The sequence below is a fragment of the Pteronotus mesoamericanus genome, unplaced genomic scaffold, assembly GCF_021234165.1.
Source record: "Pteronotus mesoamericanus isolate MK-2021 breed Mesoamerican mustached bat unplaced genomic scaffold, CSHL_Meso_final contig_214, whole genome shotgun sequence".
Classification (NCBI taxonomy): Eukaryota; Metazoa; Chordata; class Mammalia; order Chiroptera; family Mormoopidae; genus Pteronotus; species Pteronotus mesoamericanus.
The window spans coordinates 5295714-5320297 of NW_026555089.1; the positions used below are offsets into that span (position 1 = coordinate 5295714).

Sequence of the window (24584 nt, forward strand, 5' to 3'; positions counted from 1 at the left end):
CTCCCCCCCTCCAGGCCCGCACCTCCCCGCGGGCAGGGGGCGGGGGAGGGGGGGCTGCGTCAGGAAGCTCCCGGGGCCGCTGGGAGATGTAGTCTCCGCAGCACTTAAAGGAGGTTGCCAGACCAAAGGGGTAGCCCCGGCAAGCACCCAGGGACGAGGACGAGGCAGAGTGGGATGGGGTCCAAATGGTGCTGGGCCCCTGTGCTCTTGGAAGGGAGACGGCATAGGGAGAAAGGAGGACCCCGGAGGTTGCACCAGGAAGCTAGGAGTGATGACAGGACACTGACAGAAAGAGGCCCAATACTATGCCAGGCCCCAAGGTTTGGCCTGCTCCATATGTGCCCAGCCATCCACCCCCATGGGAGCCCCACCCTCATCCCAGAACAGCCAAACACTTAGAATCCCCTGGAAAACCGGCACTGAGCTGGTTAATAGTCTTTGGTGACCCAGTGCTTGCTGGGAGAGGTGTGGCACACAGGAGGCTGCTGGGAAATGCAGTCCGTCCTCAGGCCTGCAGTCCCCCTCCCATCCCTTGCTGTTTAAGGTGACATCATGGGCTGGGGTTTAAAGGGCCAGCCCTGGGTGCCAAAGCATCAGAGCTGGAGGCCCTCCCTGGCACTGCCACCACCCCCGTGGAGGCAAGCTGGACTCCCTGGACAAACCTCCCATCCCCTCTGGGTCCTGAGATGTGGGGTCTCTGGTTGGAAAGCCTGTGCAGAGTATCCAAGGCACAGGTAGCATTCCAGGAGCTGGACATTCCTGCCAGAAGTTCCCGGCCTGCAGTTCCCCTGGCCCCTTCCTAGGACCCTGGACCCCAATACCCTTTATATCCCGAACTCCATCCCCCTATACTGCACTGTGAAGTCGCCACCCAGAAGTTTTGCCTGGATGAACAACTAACGGGTCGATGTGAGCAACAGGAGTGGGCAGTGAGGCCAGACAATGAAGTCATGGAGAGGGTTGGAGGCTGGGGCCCTTTTCAGAGTCCTCCCCACCCTGCCTTGGGCCTTGGTGACCACTCCGTGCACCAGTGCAACCACCCAGCCATCTTCCCTGTTGCTATGGAGCCTGGGTGCCCAAAGGTGCCCACCTGCTAGAGCAACCAAAAGCCAAGGTCCCAGTTTAGCCAGGCTAGGATCCGGGACCATACCACTGGAGAGCTGGCCAGTGACCCCTTGCTCAGAAATCCTCACCAGGCCTTGTTCATCTGGTCCTCGGTGTTCTCATCTGTCAGTGGAAACCCAAAATCTCCTCCTTGCCCAACTCCTAGGCTCAGGAGGTGAAGTCTCTTCCACATCCCTGCAGAAAAAACTGAGGGAGGGCAAGCCCATGGAGGCTTCTACAGCCAGGTAAGGATCCCAAGCACCAGAGAGTAGAAGGCTTTGCCCAAGGTGACATAGCTATTAGCAAAACCTTGGACCAGGGGCCAGATCCCCATCCCCTAGCCTAAGTCAGAGGGGTACCAGCTCCAAGCCCCCTGGGGGGTAGTGTCCTAGACTCAAGGTCACGCTGACAGTGGAGGATCCATCAGTACTTTGTATAATGGAGGGTGGTCAGTTTGAGGACTGGGGAACTGAAGGACGGAGGACAGACATAGGACTTCCTGCAAGGAGTAGTATTCTAACTGGGTCTCAAAATAGTTGCTGTGTCACCTGGAGGTGCAGATGAAAGTTATTTTTTTTTGTATCACCTTTATTGAGATAGCATACACACTCCAAAAATTTCACCCATTTTATTGTTTAATGGGTACAGAGCAGCAGTTTTGCAAGATGAAAAAGTTCACAAGATCGATTGCACAACAGTGTGAATATATTTAACATTACTGAATTATACACTTAGAAATGGTTAAGATGGTAAACTTTGTGTTACATGTATTTTACCATAATCTCAGCAAGATGCAAAATCAAGGCCCTCTACCAGGGACTGAGTCAAAAGTCATACTCCCCTGCTATCTCCTATGATCCTTTCCACACCCACCCTGATCCCACTGAGGAAATTCTCAGAGGGGCTTCTTCTGGGTGTGCCATCCCTGGGGAAGGGGAAGCCTCGGCCGCGAGCCCCTGAGGCCTGAAACTCACGTTCTGCCTGATGAGTTCCCATCTAACCTAATGTGGGAAGGTCCCCAAGGACCCCACAAAAAGAGGCCCTTCCTCTTTTCTTTCTATGGGGAGGAACCATGGCCCCATCCTTCCCCAGACTCCTTGAGTTCTCCGGGATCCAGTTGTCCAGTAAAAGCTCGCTCATTCAGTGCCCAGGGCCCATGTATTTGTTGGGGCTGCTGAACCGAAAGCAGGGCCTGGGACTTCATCCCATAAACACCCCTACATGGTCCCCAACACCGCCTTCCCTCCTAAGAGAATTTCATACCGTTTACCTCGAGGGTATCTTTTATTCTCTCAGTCAGCCCCTGCTCCAGGCCTGGGCTCGGGTGTGAGATCACCATGTCCTGGAATTGGATTTCTGTGGAGCTCGCAGTGCTTTGTCCAGGGGAGACAGCAGAAAGGACCTTTGTGCCCCTCTGAGCCCTGTCTACTCCTCTGCTGTATCGCAGACACTGCATTGTGTCCTGGCCACAGAGGGGGCCACAGGAGGGGGGACTCACAGGCACCCACTCCCGAGAGACAGATGTGGCTCCCAGTCAGGTTACAATGAGAGACAGACACGGGTGCAACTTCACTAGAGAGAAGCCGACCAGGGAAGCTGCTCCCCCAGACTGGGGACTTGAATATTGGAAATGGTCCTGTGTTCTCCGCCTTTGCACATAGCGCACCCTATTCCCACTGCAGGGAAACGGTCGCCCCTCCTAGACTGGACACAAGGACATCTCCTAGTTTTAAGAATATTCTCTTCTATTCCGCTGCCTTTGGGAGGAGAAGTGTTGCGTTTTCATTCACTCACTCCACAGGCACTTAGGCACACAGCCTGTCTACCTCTGCACCTCTCCTGTAAAACGGGGATATTAATAGTGTCTCCTCTCTATGTGTGGTGGTGAAGAGCAGATGAGGTAATGCAAGTAAAGTGACAAGCTCAGGGCCCCCTGGTCTGTCATGGGGGACAGGCAGGTCTCTTGACTTATTCCTTCGTAAACATTTTCTCAGTGTCATCCTGTAGCCTGCCTCCTCGAGTGGGGCCTTCCCAGTGACTCCCAAAATTCTCCTGAAGGCTGTTCCTCAGTCCCTTCTAGGAGTCCTCCCACCTGCTAAACCCAGCCTCAGGTTACAGTGGGTAAAACAGGCTCAAAGCTTCACAGAGGAATGGTGACTTGCCTGAGGCCAGACAGAACTGGGACTGACATCCAGGTCTCTGCCCCAAGGCCAGGGCGTTTGCCCTTGTTTCCGCTGACTTTTGCCTTTGGATTGCAGTTGAGTTCAGCTCTCTAGCAAGGCTAAGATAGAATCAAAATTACCTCTGGGTATCTCTTAGGTCTCCCTTGATGTAACAAAGGCTAGTGTGGCCAACTCGGTAGAGCAGGAATCTGCAAACTTCTTGTAAAAGGCTGGAAAATATTTTAGGTTTTACAGGTCTCTGCTGTAGCAAGAAAGCAGCCCTAGACAGTGCTTAATTAAATGAACATGGGTGTGTTCCACTAAAACTTTACTCATGGACTCTGGCATGTGAATTTCATATGATTTTCACATGTCATGAAATCTTACTCTTCCTTTAATTTTTTCCCAACTATTTAAAAATGTAAAAACCAGTCTTAGCTCATCAGCTGTACAAAAACAATATACCTCTACTGAAGGGATTTAGAACCCATTCTTCATTAATCATAGCATTAGAAAGATGAAAAGCTGTTATTCCAAACGGGATGACTTTCTGGCCAACTATAGAAAGAAGGGAGGGTCAGTAAACCTGCCCAGCTTTTTCAGGCGAGGAGTGAAAAAGGACCTTGGTAATGTACTCACAGCAACCTTTATCAATTTGTTTTCTTATTTATAAAATGGTGACTATAATCTCTACTTTAGATGGTTGTTATTAGGGTTGAAAGAGATAAAGGACGGTGAAGCACTTTTTAAGCTGTAAATGTTTGTTTCTCCAGATGCGTGCAGGGCTCTCACATCTACTTTATTTCTCCGGGAAGCTTTCTACGAAGTTTTACGAGACACTGTCCCTTTAAACAGTCTCCAACTACTTAAAGTAATTGGACGAGTCAGCGCATGCGCATTCCTCTGTGGGGAATGGCACCTCAAGCAACAGCCTTCCCAGAGCCTGCAGAAGGAAGGTTAAAGATCCTCCCACAAAGAATTTATACGCAAGCGTAAATCAAGCTTGGGAGCACTATATCACGCAGAGAGCCCAGTCTCTTTTTGGCGCCTGAAGGCTCCTCCCCCCCGGCCAATCAGTAGGCCTCGCCCTTTGCAGTGACCAATGGCAGTGAGCGTGGGGGGCGTGGCTGAGCGCCCGGGGGCGCGGCCTGGCGCGGAGCGCAGCGGCGGGGCGAACCCGAGGCTCTAGTGAACAGCGTAGCCGGACAGGGATCGCCGGCGTTCGGCGAGTGGAGGCGGCCAGGTCCCGGCGGTCTCCGAGATGTCACGATGGCTGTGGCCATGGTCGAACTGTGTGAAAGAGCGGGTCTGCCGCTACTTGCTGCACCACTACTTGGGTCACTTTTTCCAGGAGCACCTCAGCCTGGACCAGCTCAGCCTCGATTTGTACAAGGGCAGCGTTGCCCTGCGGGATATCCACCTGGAGATCTGGGTGAGGAGCCAGGCCCAAGCCCGGCAAGAAGGTGGGGGGCACAGAGCCGCAGCGACCTGAGGCTTCCGGAGAAAGGGTCGGGCCCGAGGGACCAGGTACCAGGCGTTTTAAGGCCTTGGAAATCCGGCCCTTTTCAGGCGTCAGAGGGATCCGGCTGATCGCCTCCAGAGCAAGAGCCTGGGCGGGAAGGGGTTCCTTGTGGCCACTTCACAGAAGAGAAACTGAGGCTGGGGAGAGGGATGTCACTTGTCTGGAGAATGCCAAAATAAGCACATTGAGTTTGGGACCTTGATTTGAGGAGCGTGGTGGAGGGGCAAAGGAGAGGGTGAGGAGGGAGCGAGCGGACTGGAGGAACTAAGGGGTTCCGGTAGGACCAGGCCAGGGCAGCGATAGACTTGGGGCCATGCAGCTGGTCAGCGAAGACTGGTAGGGGTCCGGAGCCCTGCTGAGGACACCTGTAGGAAAGGTCCCCTGACCTCCTGACCCTACAGTCCTGAGCCCAGTGGGTGGGGTTCGCCTCCGGATGTGGATGTCAACAACGCGTCAGCAACCGTGTTGATCAACACCTCGTGTGACTGCTGCTGCTGCTGCTGCCTACTTCCTGCTTTTGGGAGAGTGGGACGGGCCAAGTGGCTGTTTGGGGAGGGGATTGGGAATTAGAATCCCCACCTGGAGGGGAGCCCTCAGAGAATGGCAGAGAGGTGGGGCCCCAGGCAGGAAGGAGGTAGCCGAGACACTGGGAAGGCAGAGATGTTTGGTCAGGGTCAGACCTGAGTCTGGGGGCAGTTGAAGGGTCGTGACTCACAGCTCAGCTGACCTGGAGAGTTGCAAAGGAACCACCAATTAGAGGCACCAGCCCAGGGCTGGCATTGGATGGGCATGGGGGCAGGGGCTTCCCAGTTTTCTGGCTGCGCAGGCAGCATGGCTGGCCTCAGCACAATCTGGGCAGGAAGAGTTGGGCTTTAGGGACAGGTCTTCCTAAGCAAATGTGGGGCAAGGCAAGTCCTCTGAGCCCAGAGTTGGGGGCACCTCCCAGTTGCCTCTTGCCTGTGAATCCCAGTGCAGGGAGCCTTTTCGGACCTCTGAGCTGCCTCTTCCTACTTCAGTCCCAGGAAACACTCCTGCTGCACCCAGCCCTGCCCTCCTGTTGGGATCGAATTGGCTCCTAGCTAGTTATGCCCTAGTGGAATGCAGGTGCTTTTCCAACAGCCAGCCGCTCCTCTCAGCTGCTCGGCCTGCAGCCCCGACCGTGAAGACCTCAGGAGAAGCCCTGTGCCTGGGGACTCTGAGATGGGATGAGGAGAGAGACGTTGGTCCCAGAACATTGGGTGACTAGACTAGTTCCTTCTTCTCTCTAGGCCTCAGTTTCCCCACCTGTGGATCTTGCGTGAGGAGTTTGGACTTGATCTTGGCGGGCTTCTAGTTTGTTTACTCATGGGTCCAACAAGTGCTTACTGAGGCCCTCTCTGGGTTTCACAGGGAAAGCAGGCGGGCTTCTGCTTTCCCGGCGCCCCAGGCTGGTGGGGGTGCTATTCCCCCATTTGTAATGGGGGAGAGGTCCTCAGCCGGTGCCCCAGGGAGATCTGCAGTCACACTAAGTGTTTGGATGCGGGGGGCATCCCCTAGGCTCAGGTCAGGCCCGTGCCTGCCTCTCCCGGACACTCCCTGTGAGCACCGCCTGCCCAAAGTGAACGTGCCATGCTGCTGCCCTCTCTGCCAGGCCTTTGAATGTGCTGTTCCCAAGCCTGGGACACTCCACCGTCTGTCCCCCACCCAGCTTCCTCCTCTTCGTCCTTCAGCTCTCTCCTCCTCTGGCTTGAAAAATTGGACACATTTGGGTGATGCAGTGATTGAACCAGCCAAGAGTAGGGATCAACATGAGCAAAGGTAGGACCTCGTAGGTAGCAGGCCCTGAGCCAGATTTGTCCCCCGTCTGCTCGCAGTCTGTGAACGAGGTGCTGGAGTCCATGGAATCGCCATTGGAGCTGGTGGAGGGCTTTGTGGGCTCCATCGAGGTGGCCGTGCCCTGGGCTGCGCTGCTCACTGACCACTGCACCGTTAATGTGTCAGGCCTCCAGCTCACCCTGCAGCCCCGCCAGGGCCCAGGTGAGGGCAGGCTAAGGCTGAGGGGGGGAGCAAGTGGTGGGGGTGGGCCTGGACACTCAGGAGCTGGCCGGACCTGCCCACCCTGAGACCCGCTCGCTGCCCGCAGGACCAGGGCCTGCCGACTCGCAGAGCTGGGCCTCATGCATGACCACGAGCCTGCAGCTGGCTCAGGAGTGCCTGCGGGATGGGCTGCCTGAGCCCTCTGAGCCACCACAGCCCCTGGAGGGCTTGGAGATGTTCGCCCAGACCATCGAGACTGGTAAGCAGGCCCCTCTGGGCCACCCTGCCCCCTGCCCCTCTGTGGCCCACAAGACAGGGGCCTTAGTAACATGGCCACCCTGCTACCCCGATGGGGAAACGCTGCTCACCCTTTACAGCTCTACCTAACCTGAGACCCCTCCTCACCCCTCAGTGCTGCGAAGGATCAGGGTGACTTTTCTGGACACTGTCGTGAGGGTGGAGCACTCACAGGGCGATGGGGAGCATGGCGTGGCAGTGGAAGTCCATGTGCAGAGGTAGGCGCAGGCCTGGCAGCGGGGCTGGCATGAGGGAGAGGGGGCTTGAGGGGCTACAAACGGCCCTGGCCCTGACCGCACCCCCAGCCTAGGCTCCTGAGAAGTGGCAGAGCATGTCTGGGTGGGCCTGGGCAGCGGCCACAGCAAGGGGGGATGGGCGGCATTGTAAGCCTTGAGTGGTGTCCCAGGGCCAGGTGGTGCAGACGCAGAGTGGAGAAGGGACCCCCAGGGATCAGGGAACATGCAGAGGAACATCTGAGGAGCAAGGACTGGCTGTAGAGGCCCAGAATGGTCTGGCTGCGATGGGGCAGCTCTATGACCCCAGACCCCTGGAAGGGAATCCTGTGCAGGGAGCGGGGCTCTGCGCCTGTGGGACTGGGATAGCAGCTGACCCTACACTTCCCAGACTAGAATACTGTGATGAGGCGGTGCGGGACCCGAGCCAGGCTCCCCCGGTGGATGTGCACCAGCCTCCTGCTTTCCTGCACAAGCTGCTGCAGCTGGCGGGGGTCCGCCTGCACTTTGAGGAGCTTCCCCCACAGGTGGGCCAACTCCAACCCCCACAGTCTCTTTCTCCTTCTAATCCCTGCCCTCTCTGGCCCTTGACCCCTCTACCCCTCCATCCGTTCTGACCAGCTCTGATGTCCTTTTCTTGACTCTCCCCTCCTATATCTTCTTGCCTCCCAGGAAGAAGCCCCAGAGCCCCCCTTGCAGATCGGCAGTTGCTCAGGGTACATGGAGCTGACAGTGAAACTGAAGCAGAATGAGGCCTTCCCAGGCCCCAAGGTGAGTCCCTGGGCCCTTGGGGAGGAGGGGACGTTCTCCATCTCAGAATCCTCAGCCATGTTATCTTCTCCGGGACAAAGCGGCAGCTGGAGAAACTGAGGTTCAGAGAGGTCAGGTTGTGGCCAGGGCCACTCAGCTAGTTGGTGTGAGAGCTTAGTCTGGCGGCTGGTATCCTTCCTCCTCAGGGTGAAGGCAGGGGGGTCGTGGCTCTCAAGGGGCCGGGTGGCAAGTATAGGCTTCATGGTTGCCCGCTCTGCCCTCAGCTGGAGGTGGCCGGACAGCTGGGCTCCCTGCACCTGCTCTTAACCCCGCGGCAGCTCCAGCAGCTTCAGGAACTGCTCAGTGCCATGAGCCTTGCAGGTGAGGCCTCTGGGCAGTTCAGGGGGGCGGGGTGGCTGTGGGAGAGGGGCCGTCCAGGTTGGACTGACACAAGGCGGTGTCCTCTCCTGTAGACCCCAAGGCCTTGGACGACAAGTTGAACAAGAGCCGCCCGCTAGGTGCTGAAGACCTGTGGCTGATCGAGCAGGACCTGAACCAGCAGCTGCAGGCGGGGGCTGTGGCCGAGCCCCTCAGTCCAGACTCCCTTACCAACCCCGTCATCAACCTGGACAGCACTGGTGGGTGCGGGGCCAGGCCCGGCAGTTGGCGGGCTGGCTGGTGTGGGTGCAGGAGTCGGGGGCCGAGCCTGCTGTCCCTGACGCCCTCACCTGGCCCACAGACCTCTTCTTCTCCATGGCCGGCCTCACGAGCAGCGTGGCCTCAGCCGTCTCTGAGCTCTCCCTCTCCGACGTTGACCTTGGCTCCTCTGTGCACAGTGACATGACCCCACGCCGGTTCTCTGCCCAGGGCCACCCAACTGGTGAGTGCTCCAGGCGCAGAAAGAACAGGAAGAGGCCTCAGTGCTGGTGCGATGTCACATGTATACGGGAGGCCTCCCGTGATGCCTGGATGTCCACCGTGGGTGACTTGGTTCCCCGGGGAGGCTGGCGATGCAACAGACAAAGCCTCTGCTCCGGAGCCAGCGACCTTGGACGAGCACTTCAGCTCTCCAAGGCGCCCTTTCCCCTCCTGTAAACGGGGTAATAAGACATGGCATTGAGAGCTTGTGTGTGTGTCAGGCACTGGGCGAGTGTTTCGTTACCTCCAGTCCTTGGATTCCCCGTGAGAGGGTTGGACTGAGCCTGGACTCAGTGCCTGGCCGCCTGCCCCCAGAGCCACAGTCTGGCTGGCCCAGAACTTCTCACAGCCCCCAGTGTGGGCTGCCCAGGAGCTCTGGGGGGCCCCTGCTGAAGCCTCTGTCCCTTTAGGCAAGACGGCCCCCACGCCCCATCCGGACACCATGCGCCCTGACTCGCTGCTGAAGATGACCTTGGGGGGCATGACCCTGACCTTGCTTGAGACATCCGCCCCATCTTCCGGACCACCTGACCTCACCACCCACTTCTTTGCCGAATTTGATGCTGCCAAGGATGGGCCCTTCGGCTCCCGGGACTTCCACCATCTCCGACTGCGCTTCCAGAGGGCCTGTCCCTGTAGCCATGTTCGGTACGAGCCCGAGGCAGGGGCCTTGGGAGAGGCTCCCTGAGTCCCTCCAGCCCCCCACCTGATGCCCAGCTTCCTCCCTGCAGGCTAACGGGTGCAGCTGTCCAGCTGTCCTGGGAGCTGCAGACCGGCAGGGGCCGCCGGACCACCAGCACGGAAGTGCACTTCGGGCAGCTCGAAGTGCTGGAGTGTCTGTGGCCCAGGGGCGCTTCGAAACCTGAGTACATGGAGGTGGGGGCCAGAGGCGAGTGTGTGCGGTCTAGGCCTGGAGGCTGGGGGGACGCAGGGGCTCGGCCTGACCCTCTCACCTTTCACGTCCCGTCCCAGATCCTGAGCTTCCCCAGCAGCCAGGGCTCCCAGGCCTCAGCTCAGCCCTGTGCCCACCTGCGCCACACGCAGACACTGCGCCGTGTGCCCAAGGTAACCCACCCCCCTCTAGGCCTGAAGACCCTTTGCTGTTTCCCATGGTGCATTGACACCATGCCCCCACTCCCAGCCTCCTCTGGGACCCCCCTGTTCCCACCCTCCACCCCCTTATCCTGTGCTGCAAGCGGAGCGTACCTCCCCACCCGAGGACCCTTGAGTACATTTGGACACGGTTGCGCCTGCCCTGGCTCATCGTGGCGATGCCCTGCTAACCTCCAGGGCAGGGGGTGGTGACTGGTGGATGGCTTTATGAAATAAGCACGGTCATCTGCCTCCAGCAGGGTGGTGAGGGTCTCCTGGGTCTGCTGCCCAAGCGCTTTTCATTACCACCCAGGAGGCCCCTTTGCTTTTGCTCAAGGGGCCCCTCCCCGCCCTGCCCTCACCCACCCCACAGCCCTTGCTGACCCGAACACCCTCAACCTCAGAGCCGATCCCGGCGCACAGCCACCTGCCATTGCCGCTCAGAGCTGACCCTGGACCTGGCCGACTTCCAGGCAGACGTGGAGCTGGGGGCCCTGGACCGGCTCGCCGCCCTGCTGCACCTGGCCACCTTGGCCCCACCCGAGCCACCTGCCGGCCTGCTGGTAAGGTGCCTAGTCAGGGCTAGGAGCGGAGCACAGGCCCTCTGGCTCACGGTCAGTGGCGGGGTTCCTGGCGGCAGCTGTGACCCCTCCTCCCCTCACAGACGGAGTCCCCGCCAGCTGCCGAACAGCAGACAGTGGTGCGTCTGTCAGCGCCCCGCGCCACACTTCAGCTGCGCTTCCCCATTGCCGACCTGCGGCCCGAGAGGGACCCCTGGGCCGGCCAGGCTGTTCGGGCGGAGCAGCTGCGGCTGGAGCTGAGCGAGCCCCATTTCCGGACAGAGTTGAGCAGTGGGCCTGGTCCCCCAGCCCCTACCCGCCTGGAGCTTACCTGCTCCGACCTGCACGGTGAGAACCCCTGGGAGACAGGCAGACCTGGGGCGGGGTCTCAGGCCTCTGCGAGAGACGCACTTAGGGCTGCGGAAGAGGCGGGGTGGCCGGGGAGCAGGCCCGGGCTTCACCAGCTGCGTGACGCACCAGGACTGCCTGCGCCGGGCCTGCTCGGGGCGGCAGGCAGGGCGGCCCTTTATCCTTGGGCTGCTGCATGGGAAAGGGCCCAGGCCTGTGAATAGTAAAGGAGAGTCACCGCTGACTCCACCTGGCACTGAGGGAGAAATGGGGACAGGCAGCAGTGACCACCTCCCATTCTTCCCCATCCGCTCCAGGCACCTATGAAGATGGAGAGAAGCCACCTGTCCCCTGCCTGCGAGTCTCCAAAGCCCTGGATCCCAAGAGCCCTGGTCGAAAATACTTCCTGCCCCAGTAAGCGGGGACCCTGGCAGGAGTTGACAGCAGAGGAGGGCTTTGCTACTGAGGGCGGCGGGTGGCCACTTGGGATCAGGGGCTGGGGGCGCCCTGCCGATCAGTGACAGGCCTGTGCCCCGGCAGGGTAGTGGTGACCCTGCACCCCCAGATCGGCGGCACGCAGTGGGAAGTGGGCCCAGAGAAGGGAGAGGAGCTGGACCTGTCTGTTGAGAGCCCCTGTGAGCTGCGGGAGCCCGAGCCCTCGCCCTTCTCTTCCAAGAGGACTATGTATGAGACAGAGGAGGTGAGGCCTGGGCGCCCCGGGTCTCACAAGCCACGTGGTGGCTGTGGGCCCAGGGGAGAGGAGTACTCGGGGCCTCAGGTGATGTGACTCAGCACCAGCGAAAATTTTGTCTCTTCTGTCATCTCATGTCAGTGGGGAGTCGGAAGCAACCCAGCTTGTAGGGCCCAGGAGTGAGGGTGCTGGTGAGGGCAGGCTCTGCGGGGGAGATCGGGGCCCTGTCCCATCAATCACTTCTTGGCACTGTACATGTAGGCCTGGGGACCCTTTCCTGTGAGAGTGATGAAGGTTGAGTAAGAGGCGGTTAGGGGCTGTGCCAAAAAGTCTGGGTTTAAATCCAGGCTCTGCTGCTCAGCGGCGTGTCATCTCAGGTTGGTGCCCAGCCTCTTGGAGAGTTGCTTGCAGATGCGTTTCCTCCTCTGAAAAGTGGGTATGAGGACCCTCCCAGGCCTGTCCTGATAAAGGAATTAACTAGCGTGTGAGGCCCGCAGAGCAGGGTTGGCGTGCAGTCGGCACTTCCTGCGAGATGGCAGCTGTCCCAGCAGGGAAGGGCTCGTGTGAATGAGTGATAAGAATGAACGAGTGGTAGGAGGTTAGGGTGCAGGTCTGGGTCTGATTGCGGAGCCTGGGGCAGGGCCCGCCCTCTCTCAGGAGCCTTCCCGCCCCCCCACACAGATGGTGATTCCTGGAGACCCTGAGGAGATGAGGATCTTCCAGAGCCGGGCCCTGAGGCTGTCACGCTGCAGCCTGGAAGTGGTCCTGCCCAGTGCCCACGTCTTCCTGCCCAGCAAGGAGGTCTATGAGAGCCTCTACAACAGGTGACGATGTGGGCGGGCGGGCGGGGGCTGCGGCTGGGAGCCTGGCTGGGCCTCCCTGCCCTCACTGCCACCGGCCCCCTGCCTGTCTCAGGATCAACAACGACCTGCTCATGTGGGAGCCAGCAGACTTGCTTCCTGCCCCCGCCTCTGCCCATGCCACGCACCCTCCTGGCTTCTCAGGCCCCTCGGGCTTCTGGCATGACAACTTCAAGATGTGCAAGTCAGCCTTCAAGCTGGGTAGGAGGGGGTGTCTGGCAGGGGCTGGGGCCCCCAGAGCTGGGCAGGGCTGGGGCGGCCCTCCCAGGTCTCCTTCCCACTCGCTTCCTGATCTCCCCCCAGACTCAGACTCGGATGACGAGGATGCCCACTTCTCAGTGGGGGCATCAGGCGCCCCCCGGGCCGCCCCCGAGCCCCTGAACTCTCGCTCCCAGAGCACCGTGACTACGCTGGTGACCGTGCTGAAGGGCCGGATCACAGCCCTCTGTGAGACCAAGGTGAGGGCAGCCCCGCGGAGGCGAGCCCCTGGCTGCAGAGCCCCCACGGTCAGGGGACCGAGACCAGAGTGGGCAGCGCCAAGTCGGGAATGTGGGAAATGGGCCCGGGTGGTGGGGGGCTGAGCGGGGCCGGTCCAGCCAGCAGCACTCCCCGGACCCCCCACTCACCCTCTTGCGCCCTCTCAGCCACTTAGTAGCACCTGCAGTGTGTGAGGCACCACGTGACACTAGGAGGCGGACTGGGCAGGCGTGATCCTTCCCCTCTGGCAAAAGCCACAAGCGCTGGCCGGGCTTCCAGCGAAGTCCGTGTAGACGCTGGAGCCGATCCCAGTTAGACCAGGGCTCCAGGAGGCCCCCTGGCCCCTGCGGGCCTGGGGGCTGCTCCGTGCAGCTGGTGAGACCGGCCCTGTGCTCTGTCTGTAGGACGAGGAGGGGAGGCTGCTGGAGGATGTACACGGGGAGCTGGTGCTGGACGTGGAGCAAGGGACCCTCTTCAGCGTCTCCCAGTACCGAGGCCAGCCGGGACTGGGCTACTTCTGCCTGGAGGCTGAAAAGGCAACGCTCTACCACCGAGGTGTGAGGGCTGTGGGCCAGTCGTCAAGGGGTCTCTAGGGTCTGCGGACAGGGCGGGGGCCTTCAGGAGGGATGTGGGCCCTCGGTGAAGTGGGCGGTCAGCTGGCTTGGCAGGGGGCTCACCAGCTGCCTCTCCAGCGACCGTGGAGGACTACCTGCTGCCCAGTCACCTGGAGCTGCCCACCTTTGCTCCCCCGGCCCAGCTGGTCCCAACCATCTACCCATCAGAGAAAGGGGTGACTGAGCGGGGAGCCTCAGGCCGAAAGAGCCAGGGCCAAGGCCCCCATATGCTGTCCACTGCTGTGCGCATCCACCTAGACCCCCACAAGAATGTCAAGGTACAGCCATGTCCTCTTCTGCCCACCCACTTGGCTGGGGCAACTGTCTGCCTGGTGCCCGAAGGGCTGGGCTCCCTCCTTGCTGACTGTGTCCCACCCCCAGGAGTTCCTGGTGACACTGAGGCTGCACAGAGCCACCCTACGCCACTACGTAACCCTACCAGAGCAGAGCTGGCACTCCCAGGTGAGGGAGTGTGGCATGGGTAGACAGGTCTCCAGGCTGGGAGGAGGCCTGTGTCATGGGTGTGGCTGGGCCGTGCTGGGCTGGGGGGTTAGAGGAGGGAGGAGGCCATTCTATCGTCACCACCTCCCCCACCTGCTCCCCAAAGCTGTTGGAGTTCTTAGACGTGCTGGATGACCCCGTGCTGGGCTACCTGCCCCCGACGGTCATTACCGTCCTACACACACACCTGTTCTCCTGCGCCGTGGACTACAGGTACCCAGGCTGGGTGCTGGGGCAGGGGGCAGGCTCTCACGTGTGTGTAGGCAGCCTGCCCCAGCTGAGCTGTCCCCCCAGGCCCCTCTACCTCCCTGTGCGTGTCCTTATCACCGCCGAGACCTTCACCCTCTCCAGTAACATCATCATGGACACCTCCACTTTCCTGCTCAGGTATGCAGCCCCTCCCTCCCGAGCTGGGCTGCAGCTGCCACCTCCCCAGCAGCTGTCTACCTGCTCTGTGCCCTCAGGCCATTCTCTGAGCCTTTCTGTACACTCGGGTGATGCTCCTCCCTCAGAACTGGTTCCAGCTTCTTGGAGGGCAGTTGGACCTCCGAATCAGGGCCTTCAAGGCGTTCGCGCCCTCTGTCCTGATCGCCTCCCCTGGGCTCAGCTTGCTTCTGGTGGCTGTGCTAGGACAGAGGCTAGGACAGCTGGAGGGTAGCGCCCCTGCCGTACAGCTCGAAGCAATCAGGGCTTGCCGTTCTGATGCCCGCAGATCGCAGCCTGAGTCAGTAAACGGGCCCGCCCAGCCGTTAAAGCCAAGTCAAAGAACAACATTGAAAAGTACAGGGAAATGCCATAGTAAAATGTTGACTGGGAAAAGTGAGATGTAAGACTACAAATGTTTAAAACAAAGATTTATGAGCAGTTATTCACGGGCATCTCTGTGTGGCTTCATAAAAAAGACTGGAAGGAGATGTATAGCAGAATTTGGGATTAGGGATTATGATTAGGGATTAGGGATTATGCCCTTTTTATTGCTGTTTTAAAATACTATAAAGGAGCTTGTGTTACGTTGCCATTAAAAGAAGGGTTTATTTTATTTTTAAAGATTTTATTTGTTTACTTCTAGAGAGAGGAAGGGAGGGAGAAAGAGAGGGAGAGAAACATCAATGGACAAGAAATACATGGATCTGTTGCCTCTCAAGCTCCCCCATCTGGGGACCTGGCCTGCAACCCAGGCATGAGCCCTAGCCAGGAATCGAACCAGCAACCTCTTGGTTTGTGAGCCGATGCTCAGTCCACTGAGCCACATCAGCCAGGGCTAAAAGGACTTATTTTAAAAGAACAATGAATGCAGGAGGGGAAAATAGGACCCTTCCTTCCCTGGAAGGCCCAGATGAGGCAGAGGAGCTAGAAATGCTTAGGGAACAGATAAATCTGGGCCTGTGACACGGGAGACCAGGTCCATTCCCCTCACAGTACAAACACCGAGGCCAGAGGGGGCTCAGTACCAGGGTCTTGTGGGCCTGGGGCCTGTTTCGGGTGTCCCTCTGCCTGTCCCTGGGCACCCCGCCGCTGCCGGCTCCCGTGGAGCTGCTGCCTGCAGGGGCTCCGGGCCCTTCTCAGCCCTGTTCCCCACCAGGTTCATCCTCGACGACTCAGCCTTGTACCTGTCCGACAAGTGTGAGGCGGAGACCCTGGACCTGCGGCGAGGTGGGCAGGGCCTGGGCTGGGCTCCCTCCCCTCCGAGGGACCATGGTGCCCGGCCACACACCGAGCAGCCCATGTCCTCCCTCACCTGGTGGCCGGGTTCTCCACACCCACACATGCGTGCACGCACCCAAGGGCTGCGCCCAGATAACCCTCCGATTCTCCCCTCTGGCCGTGGGTTGGGAGCTGCGTGTGAGGAGACAGCAGAAACGTCTTTCGTCCTCTGCTTCAGATTATGTCTGTGTCTTGGATGTCGACCTCCTGGAGCTCGTGATCAAAACTTGGAAGGGGAGCACCGAGGGCAAACTGGTGAGTGCAGCTGTTTCCCTGAGGCCCTGGGGCCCAGGCAGCGCAGGGGCCAAGGCGCCTTCAGAGGACCCCCTTCCGCCACGCACCATCTCTTTGTTTCTGCTCCCTGGGCCTGGGTGCAGGTTATGGTCACTGCATGCCCTTCCCCTGGCTCTGTGGGGAGGGGCCAGGCCCACCGCGGGTGTCCCTCAGCGGGAGGCCCGCCACTAGAGGGCAGCTGCAGCCAGGGCCTCGGGAGTCAGGCAGCGTCCTCATCCGTATAACAGAGGCAGAAGGCCGTGCCTGGCAGGCTGGGGTCGGGGCAGAGGAGCTTGGGCTCATGGACCCTTTGCTCAGGGGGTGGCGCCCCGCTTCCTTGGGCAGCCTGGGGCCAAGCCCCTTCCGCCCCTGGGCACTGTGTGCTCATTCACCCCAGGGAAATCCTAGGCGGTACCATCTCTGGACGGAGAGGGTAGAGCCTGGGCTGACGCCACCCCTGCCCCGCCCCGACAGAGCCAGCCGCTGTTCGAGCTGCGCTGCTCCAACAACGTGGTGCACATGCACAGCTGCGCTGACTCCTGCGCCCTGCTGGTCAACCTGCTGCAGTATGTAATGAACGCAGGCGACCTGCACCCCCCAGCCCGGCCCCCCAGCCCCACTGAGATCGCCGGCCAGAAAGTACAGGTGAGACCTGGCCGCCCAGGCCCCCGGAGCCCTGCCTGGCCCCCTCCCTGCCACGGTCCCCACCGCTCCCTCCTGGCGCTCATTCACCACCCTCCCCTGCCTGGCCCAGCTCTCCGAGAGCCCCGCCTCCCTGCCCTCGTGCCCCCCAGTGGAGCCGGCCCTCATCAACCAACGGGACCTGACTGACGCCCTCCTGGACACCGAGCGCAGCCTGCGGGAGCTGGCCCAGCACCCAGGTGGGCTGGGGGCCCTCGGGGCCAGCGGGCACAACCAGCACCCATGTCGGGCGTCCCCCGACACCAGCGCTGTCTCCCACAGGTGGCCCCCTCCCTCAGGCCTCGCCCGTGTCGGTCTACCTATTCCCCGGGGAGCGGAGTGGGGCCCAGCCCCCCTCTTCGCCTGTTGGGGTCCCTGCTGGCAGTTCAGGATCCTTCTCAGAGGCCAATGAAGAGGAAATGGAAGAGGAGGGGGATGGAGACACTCTGGACAGCGACGAATTCTGCATCCTTGACGCTCCTGGCCTGGGCATCCCGGTGCGTGGTGGGCAGGCTAGGCAGGGGCGGGAGAGGGCCACCCAGTCCCAGGCCCTTCTAGAGGTGGAGCTGTGGGAAAGGCAGGAGGGGGTCACTATCCTGTGGGAGGTGGGCAGGGAGGGTCTTCCTGGGGAGGCAGCCCTGACTCTGGGCTGGGAAGGAGCTTGTGGATTCCCAGGGAAGTGGCATCCTGGGCAGAGGGACGGGAACGGCAGAGCGGGAGGACACGGGCAGGTGGCTCGCTGGGCGGGTGCGGGCTGCAAGGGCGCTGACCTCCTGGCCCCCAAGGACCAGTGGGAGTGTCACATGCAAGCAAGACCCAGGCCTCAGGCAGACAAGGCTGGCAGGAGCGAGGGACATTCAGCCCCATCCTGGACAGAATAAGCAGGCGCAGGCTGTGGGGACAGTGACTCACTTGAGTTATCTTCTGTCAGAAATGGGAAGGGAAGCCGGAGGCCTAAAGAAACCGGGCAGAGCGTGGCCTGGACGGGGAGAGCGTCTGGGTCAGGGGAGAGCGTCTGGGTCACGTGTGCTCACTCGGCCTCCTCCCTGCAGCCCCGGGACGGGGAGCCCGTGGTGACCCAGCTGCACCCGGGCCCCATCGTCGTGCAGGACGGGCACTTCTCTCGGCCGCTGGGCAGCACAGACCTGCTGCGGGCACCCGCCCACTTCCCGGTGCCCAGCACCCGCGTGGTGCTACGTGAGGTCTCCTTTGTCTGGCACCTCTATGGGGGCCGAGACTTCGGCCCCCACCCCGGCCACAGGTGAGAAGGAGAGAGGGCAGGTGGCAGCGGTGACAGTGGGGCCGGCCCACCCAGGAGATGCGGCCCAGGCCGGGGACCAGCCCTGACCCTTGGCAGCTGGTCACCTGGAGCCTGTCCTCACCTCCCTGGCCCCAGTTCCTCCTTCCTTATCCCACCCAGCTTCCAGGGGAGGGTCTCCCAGCACAGGCTGAGAGTCCTGCTCTGAGACGGGGGTGAGGAAAGGGTGTTCCCTTGAGTCAGCCTGTCCCTCTTCCCAGGGCGAGAGTTGGCCTCGCGGGCCCCAGGGGCTCCCCTTCCCGCTGCTCTGGCCCCAACCGGCCCCAGAACTCCTGGCGCACGCAGGGGGGGAGCGGGAGGCAGCACCAAGTCCTCATGGAGATCCAGCTCAGCAAGGTGAGCTGGGGGCCTGGGTGCAACAGGCCAGCCAGGTGAGTGGCTGGCCCCCCCGTCCCTTCTGCTCAGCCAGCACTTTGCACCACGGGCATTGCGGAGCGGGTTTTATAGATGTTTTCAGGATGCAAGACCAGTGTCCCTGGTGATAGAGATTGGAGAGTGTGGCTTGAGCTGGGGTTCACACTTGGGTGACGGGGCAGATGGGAATGCTACAGGAATAGAGGCAGGTGGATTTGGGGGAGGAAGTCAAGAGTTCACTGTGACCCCGTGGGACTGAAATGCCCGCGGGAGAGCCACGTAAAAGTGTCAGGCGACGGCAGTCGGGCATGGATCTGAGATGGGACTATGTGCAGGAAGGGTGGCTGGGGGAGTAGGGGCCTGGGGTGAACCCTCCGTCTGCCTGCCTGGCTCAGGCCTCCGTCCACCCCACAGGTAAGCTTCCAGCATGAGGTGTACCCAGTGGAGCCAGCCACAGGCCCTGTGGCCCCAGGCAAGGAGCTGGAGGAGCAGCCGCTGTCCCGCCAGGTGTTCATTGTGCAGGAGCTCGAGATCCGTGACCGGCTCCCCTCCTCCAAGATCAACAAGTTCCTGTACATGCACACAAGCGAGCGGATGCCGCGGCGCACCCACTCCAGCATGGTACCCTGGGCAGCCCCGCTCAGGCCTGGGCAGGGGCGGCGGCCATCCTCACACGCGCGCTCCCACGCACACACACCCACCTGGGTTGTTTGCAAGCCTGGGAGGATGGCGGGGCTCCGGGCAGCTCCACTGAAGGAGTGGCCTGCATGGACCCAGACTGACCGGGCAAGCGGCGGTGGGCAGGGACCCCGGGCCCGAGCCCAGCAATCATCCAATGCTCGCCCTCTGTCCCCAGCTCACCATCAAAGCGCTGCACGTGGCCCCCGTGACCAACATGGGTGGGCCCGAGTGTTGTCTCCGGGTCTCGCTGTTGCCCCTGCGGCTCAACGTGGACCAGGTGAGCGGGCTGGGTGGGGGCAGGCCTGAGGTGAGACCCCTTGCCGCCGAGCCCCGAGCCTGACCTGAGCCCCACGCTCCCTCCAGGACGCCCTGCTCTTCCTCCGGGACTTCTTTACCAGCCTGGCAGCGGGCATCAACCCCATGGTCCCGGCGGAGGCCGCTGCTGAGGGTGAGAGGCTGGACCAGGGAGGGGAGGGTCCTGGCCTGCTACCCCCCAGCCGCCCTGGGCCCATCCGTGTCTGTCTAATCTCTAGCTCACCCTGAGACCCGAGCCCAGCCCAGCGATTCCCAGGAACGGCCGCCCGAGGACGTGGAGGCGCCCGACATGCCAGAGGCCGCAGGTGGTGGGCAAGGCTCTGAGCAGCAGCCCATCTACTTCAGGTGCGGCCGTGGGCAGGCCCCTGGCTCGGGCTGCGCAGGGCCCGGGCAGTGGTTAAAGGGCCCGCTCTCTTATCCCCAGGGAGTTCCGATTCACGTCCGAGGTGCCCATCTGGCTGGATTACCACGGCAAGCACGTCACCATGGACCAGGTGGTAAGTGGGGCCACCAGGCGGGGTAGCTGAGTAGGCCGGGCCTTCTGGGGTCCCCGTTCTGTTCAGGTGTGGCCTCGTCCTTGGGGGCCAGGAGCCAGGACTTACATCAGGCATCATTAGCTGCTGAGGTGGTGTCCTGTGGGCTGGGCAGGTCCCTGTGCACCCCCCGCCCCAGGTAAACCCAAGCTCTGTATGCCTCCCCAGGGCACTTTCACTGGCCTCCTCATCGGCCTGGCCCAGCTCAACTGCTCTGAGCTGAAGCTGAAGCGGCTCTGCTGCCGGCACGGGTGAGCCCTCCCCGCGCCCCGGCACCCCAGCCTCCCCGGGCCGACCCTCCCTCTGCTCTGGTCCTGACTAGCTGTGTGGCCTTGGCCAAGACAGCGACCCTCTGGGGCCTCAGTTTCTTCTCTGTAAAATGGGCGCAGCTATCTCCCAACCCCCGCACAGGGCTGCGAGGGGCTATGGGGAGTGTCGAGGTGCCTCAGGTCCGCCTGGCCCTGTCACCCCTTGGCGTGTGGCCCTGCCCCACCCTGCCCTCCTCTCCTCTCCCCTTCCCAGACTCCTGGGCGTGGACAAGGTGCTGGGCTATGCTCTCAATGAATGGCTGCAGGACATCCGCAAGAACCAGCTGCCCGGCCTGCTAGGGGGCGTGGGCCCCATGCACTCGGTTGTCCAGCTCTGTAAGTGTCCGGCTCTGGGGACTCCCTGCTCTCGGGCAGCCTGGAAGCCGCCATTGGGAATGGGAGGGGAGGTCCTAAAGTAGGACGGTGGGGGCAGTGCGGCCCTCGGCCCCCCTGACATCCCCGACCCCGCAGTCCAAGGGTTCCGGGACCTGCTGTGGCTGCCCATCGAGCAGTACAGGAAGGATGGGCGCCTCATGCGGGGGCTGCAACGAGGGGCCGCCTCCTTTGGCTCGTCGACGGCCTCTGCTGCCCTGGAACTCAGCAACCGGCTGGTGCAGGCCATCCAGGTGAGCGGCCCTGGCTGCGGCTGCGCGGGCGGGGAGGGTTGGCCACGGCGTCCCCAAAGCTCGGCTGACGGTGCGGTGTCTGGGTGTGCAGAACATTCTATGAGGAACAGTCACAGAAAGGAGAGGCCACGTGACTGGCCCCGGACTGCAGCCAGGTCTCCTGCGCCCACGGTGGCCCCGTGCAGGAGAAAGAGCGCCACCCGAGCTTTATAGCTCGCTGGGTCTCTGCTCACGGCCGGCCGTCTGGAAGGGGAGGGAAGGGGGCTCTGTTTACGGAGACGGGAAAGTAAGGCCCCGGCTGACCCTGGCTCTCAGGCCCTGCACCTTGCTAGGCCCCGATTGGTCCCCAGGGAGCCTTCCTGTGGGCAGCTGTGGGTCGTGCAGCGCGTCCTGTGGTGGGAGGGCTGGGGTGGGCAGGTGCTGGCAGCGACCACAGCAAGTGAGTGTGAGCGTGCCCGTGCGTGAGGATCATGGTGCTTTCTGGGCCCTGCACGTTCAGCCCCGTGAGGGCAGGGGCAGGGCTCTGGAGAGGAGGCCGGAGGGATAAGCAGGCATCCGAGGGCCTCCCCCAGGGTGACAGCCGAGCGTGGTGCCTGCAGGCAAGGAGGTTGGGGGGAGGAGTGACGCGGGGTGAGGGAGCAGGGGCCGAAGAACAGAGGAGTCTGGGACGAAAGGCCGGTTACACTCAGTAACGGACTCCCTGGTCCATAGGGATGAGTGAGGGGCCCCGGTCGCTGCAGGGCCCCTCTGTGTAGAACTGGCGAGGCCAGCCGATGAGCCCAGCTCAGGCAAGCGGCATGTGGGGCGCCCACAGACGTGGTGGGGTGCAGGGGTGGGCAGGTGAGCAGGAGGCGGGTGTGGGTCTGGAGGACGTTAGGAGTGGCCCCTGAGGAGGCGTGTGGTCCCCCTGAAGCCCCCTGACCTGGCGGCGGGAACCTGGGCTGGACCCCTGGAGCCGGTGCGGTGCTGGGGGAGGGACAGCGGTGGGCTCCCTGGACTGGGGGCCTCGGGGTCCGTCATGTCTGCCTGTTCGCTCTTCTTATCCGGTGTCTACCCCCCGTGCGCCCCCAGGCCACAGCCGAGACAGTGTATGACATCCTGTCCCCGGCGGAACCCGTCTCCCGCTCCCTGCAGGACAAGCGCTCCGTGCGAAGGCTGCGCAAGGGCCAGCAGCCTGCAGACCTCCGGGAGGGCGTGGTCAAGGCCTATGACACCGTTCGAGAGGTAAGGAGGCCCCGCCCTGCGCCCGCCGTCCCACGCCCGCTCTCCGCCCAGACCCGTGCACTGACCTGCGCTTCCACAGGGCATCCTGGACACGGCTCAGACCATCTGCGAGGTGGCGTCTCGGGGTCACGAGCAGAAGGGGCTGACCGGTGCCGTGGGAGGCGTGATCCGCCAGCTGCCCCCGACGGTGGTGAAACCCCTCATCCTGGCCACAGAGGCCACGTCCAACCTGCTCGGGGGGATGCGCAACCAGATCCTCCCCGATGCACACAAGGACCACGCTCTCAAGTGGCGTTCAGATGAGGCCCAGGACTGAGCGCCAGGTGCCGAGGACTCAGGCGCTGCCTGCCCCCCACGCCCAGCCAGCTGCAGTGGCACCTTGGCTCCCGCGCCCCCTGAGAGCTGTGCCCACGGCATGGCGGGCCGGGCCCTCAGGAAGGACCGTGAAGGACCGCGCCCCTGGTCTACCTGCTGCCAACCGCTGAGAGTGGGGCCTCCCTCCTTGGGGCCACAGCCCTGTCTCTGCACTTTTTCTCGGGGTGGGGGAAGGACGCTGCCCCCACCGCCGCCTGGGCCCACACTACTGCCTTGTCCCAGGATGGAGGCTTTTGGACCCTCGGACCCTGACCCCACTCAGCCAAGTGTCTTTCTGTGTCTCCGGGAGAGGCGGGAGCACAGACAGCGTGTGGTTCAATGTATTATTTTTAAGCTCCTGAGCGTGTGGGTCAATGTCTGCGTGATGTGGAATAAACTGTGCCCGCCGCCAGCCCCTGTCCTGTGTGGCCGCACTGCCCCGGCCTCAGCTTGACCTGGACTGGCACTCAGGCTCCCACCTCTGCGCCCAGCACCTCCCATGTCCCCCCCGTCCCCCGCCCAACGGGTCAGGGTGCTTTCCCCCGGCCACTACCCCAGCCACCTGCCCAGCCCTACACTCCCTCCCCCGGCCGCCCTGGGCTCCTCCTTGCCGCCCACCCAAGGGGCCGCAGCCCTGGCCCCGCCTCTGATGCGGCAGGAGGAGAGGAGGAGCCGCCCTGGGAGGCCGCCTTGTCCACACTTCGTTTCTTGGCTCTATCCCTGCAGGAGCCCAGGGCCCAGCCTTGCCGGGGGCCCGGTGTGAGGGAACAGCTGGGAGGCTGCTGGACCAGAGCAAAGGGCAGCGCTGTGGGTCGCCCAGCGAGGTTCAGACCCTGACTGTGTGACCTGAGGCTACTGTGCCCTTGGTCTCAGAGCCTCCTGTCCTTCCCGATGAGCCCTGCCTAGCTCGTAAGGAGCCAGGGTCTCGGCAAAGGCCCTTCCTGGGGGTCTGGGCCCTCTGGAGGTCACGCCCACCTTCCCTAGCAGAAGGCTTTGCAGGTGACGAGCCTCTGTCCTGGAGCCCCAGCTTCAGGGCACTGGGGGCGGCGCTGGCTGGAAGGGGTCCTGTCAGTGGCATTTGTGCAGAAACTTACACGGGGTCAGGGACAGAACCATTGTCTGCGCCCCTCACTCTCACACACACCTCGGTACTTGAGGACAAGGAAGAGGGGCTGCTCAGATCGACCTGCCCGGCCCTGCTCCTCAGTGGCGCTGCACTGAGGTGAGCCCATGGGGAAACTGAGGCACACACTTAGCCCTCACCTTGCTGGGGCTGTCCGTAGGCCCCTCTGTGGTTAGCAGAGGTCGCCCCAGCTCCCCTTTTAGTCCCTGGCGTCCCCTTCCCGGTGAGGGAAACATGGGCACCAAGTGGGCGGAGCGGAAGTGCCCTAGTGGACCCAGGGTCCTCGCCGTCCATGGGCACCGAGGGCAGTGGGCCGAGCTGGGGGTGGGGGAGGGCGGGAGGGCAATGGGCTGTGGACAGCTGGGAACTGATGCCGCCGGGAGGCACCCTGGCCCGATGCTTCCCGGAGCTGCCCGTCACCCCCCCACCCTAGCCTGGGCACAGTCCAGGGCTTTCTGCCCTTCGAACCTCACTTGTGATCCATATTGACAGACAGCAGGATAATCATTAACTGCCACCAGGGGCTGGGCCAACGGCTCAAAAGGCACTGGGCCCAGGGCGTCCCCACTTCCTCCTCACGCCCCAAAGGCCAGCCAGGCACCCAGGTAAGAGCCTGCCCAGCCGGTCGGACCCCCGCAGCCCCTCTGCTCCAGGCACCCCAAGCCCCGCCTCCTCGGCAGGGTCCCTAGCCCTTCAAAGGAAGAAAGGAAGGGATCTAGGCAAGAGCTGGGTGGTCCCAGGAAGTCCCTTTCACCCTTGGGCCTCAGTTTCCCCACCTGCGGGACGAGGAATCCAGACTCCTGACGGGCAGTGGCGTCCCCGTGTCGCTGCTGCTCCGCCTGGCCGAGCACTTGGCCTCGCCTGGGCATCCACGGTGGGGCCTGCTGGGCTTGGGAGTAGGCGGCAGGTAACTAGCTCTGGTGTCTTCATCCACAGCCCTGTCCT

General features: G+C 62.1%; 1 protein-coding gene across 1 annotated transcript; it reads left to right on the forward strand.

The window, feature by feature from the left end:
• Positions 1-4425: 4425 nt before the first annotated feature.
• On the forward strand, positions 4426-22977 carry ATG2A (autophagy related 2A). The gene is made up of 41 exons (XM_054570910.1): positions 4426-4698; positions 6642-6804; positions 6911-7063; positions 7217-7319; positions 7726-7861; positions 8007-8105; positions 8369-8465; positions 8558-8722; positions 8824-8964; positions 9413-9650; positions 9734-9878; positions 9975-10067; positions 10499-10657; positions 10759-11002; positions 11320-11416; positions 11543-11702; positions 12375-12517; positions 12609-12754; positions 12857-13011; positions 13435-13585; positions 13723-13922; positions 14026-14106; positions 14252-14358; positions 14440-14532; positions 15728-15798; positions 16028-16104; positions 16597-16767; positions 16877-17003; positions 17086-17300; positions 17856-18064; positions 18322-18457; positions 18890-19096; positions 19332-19433; positions 19520-19604; positions 19690-19816; positions 19896-19968; positions 20173-20255; positions 20527-20648; positions 20784-20938; positions 22010-22162; positions 22242-22977. Exons 1-41 carry the CDS (start codon positions 4528-4530, stop codon positions 22476-22478), a joined length of 5790 nt encoding a protein of 1929 aa, XP_054426885.1. The 5' UTR covers positions 4426-4527; the 3' UTR covers positions 22479-22977.
• The last annotated feature ends 1607 nt before the right edge of the window (positions 22978-24584 follow it).

Coding starts and splice junctions, on each gene's coding strand:
- ATG2A (XM_054570910.1), top strand. CDS start 4,528: ATGTCACGATGGCTGTGGCCATGGTCGAACTGTGTGAAAGAGCGGGTC. Junction 10,658..10,758: donor AGCCACCTGCCGGCCTGCTG/GTAAGGTGCCTA, acceptor CTCCCCTCACAG/ACGGAGTCCCCGCCAGCTGC. Junction 15,799..16,027: donor GACCCTGGACCTGCGGCGAG/GTGGGCAGGGCC, acceptor CCTCTGCTTCAG/ATTATGTCTGTGTCTTGGAT.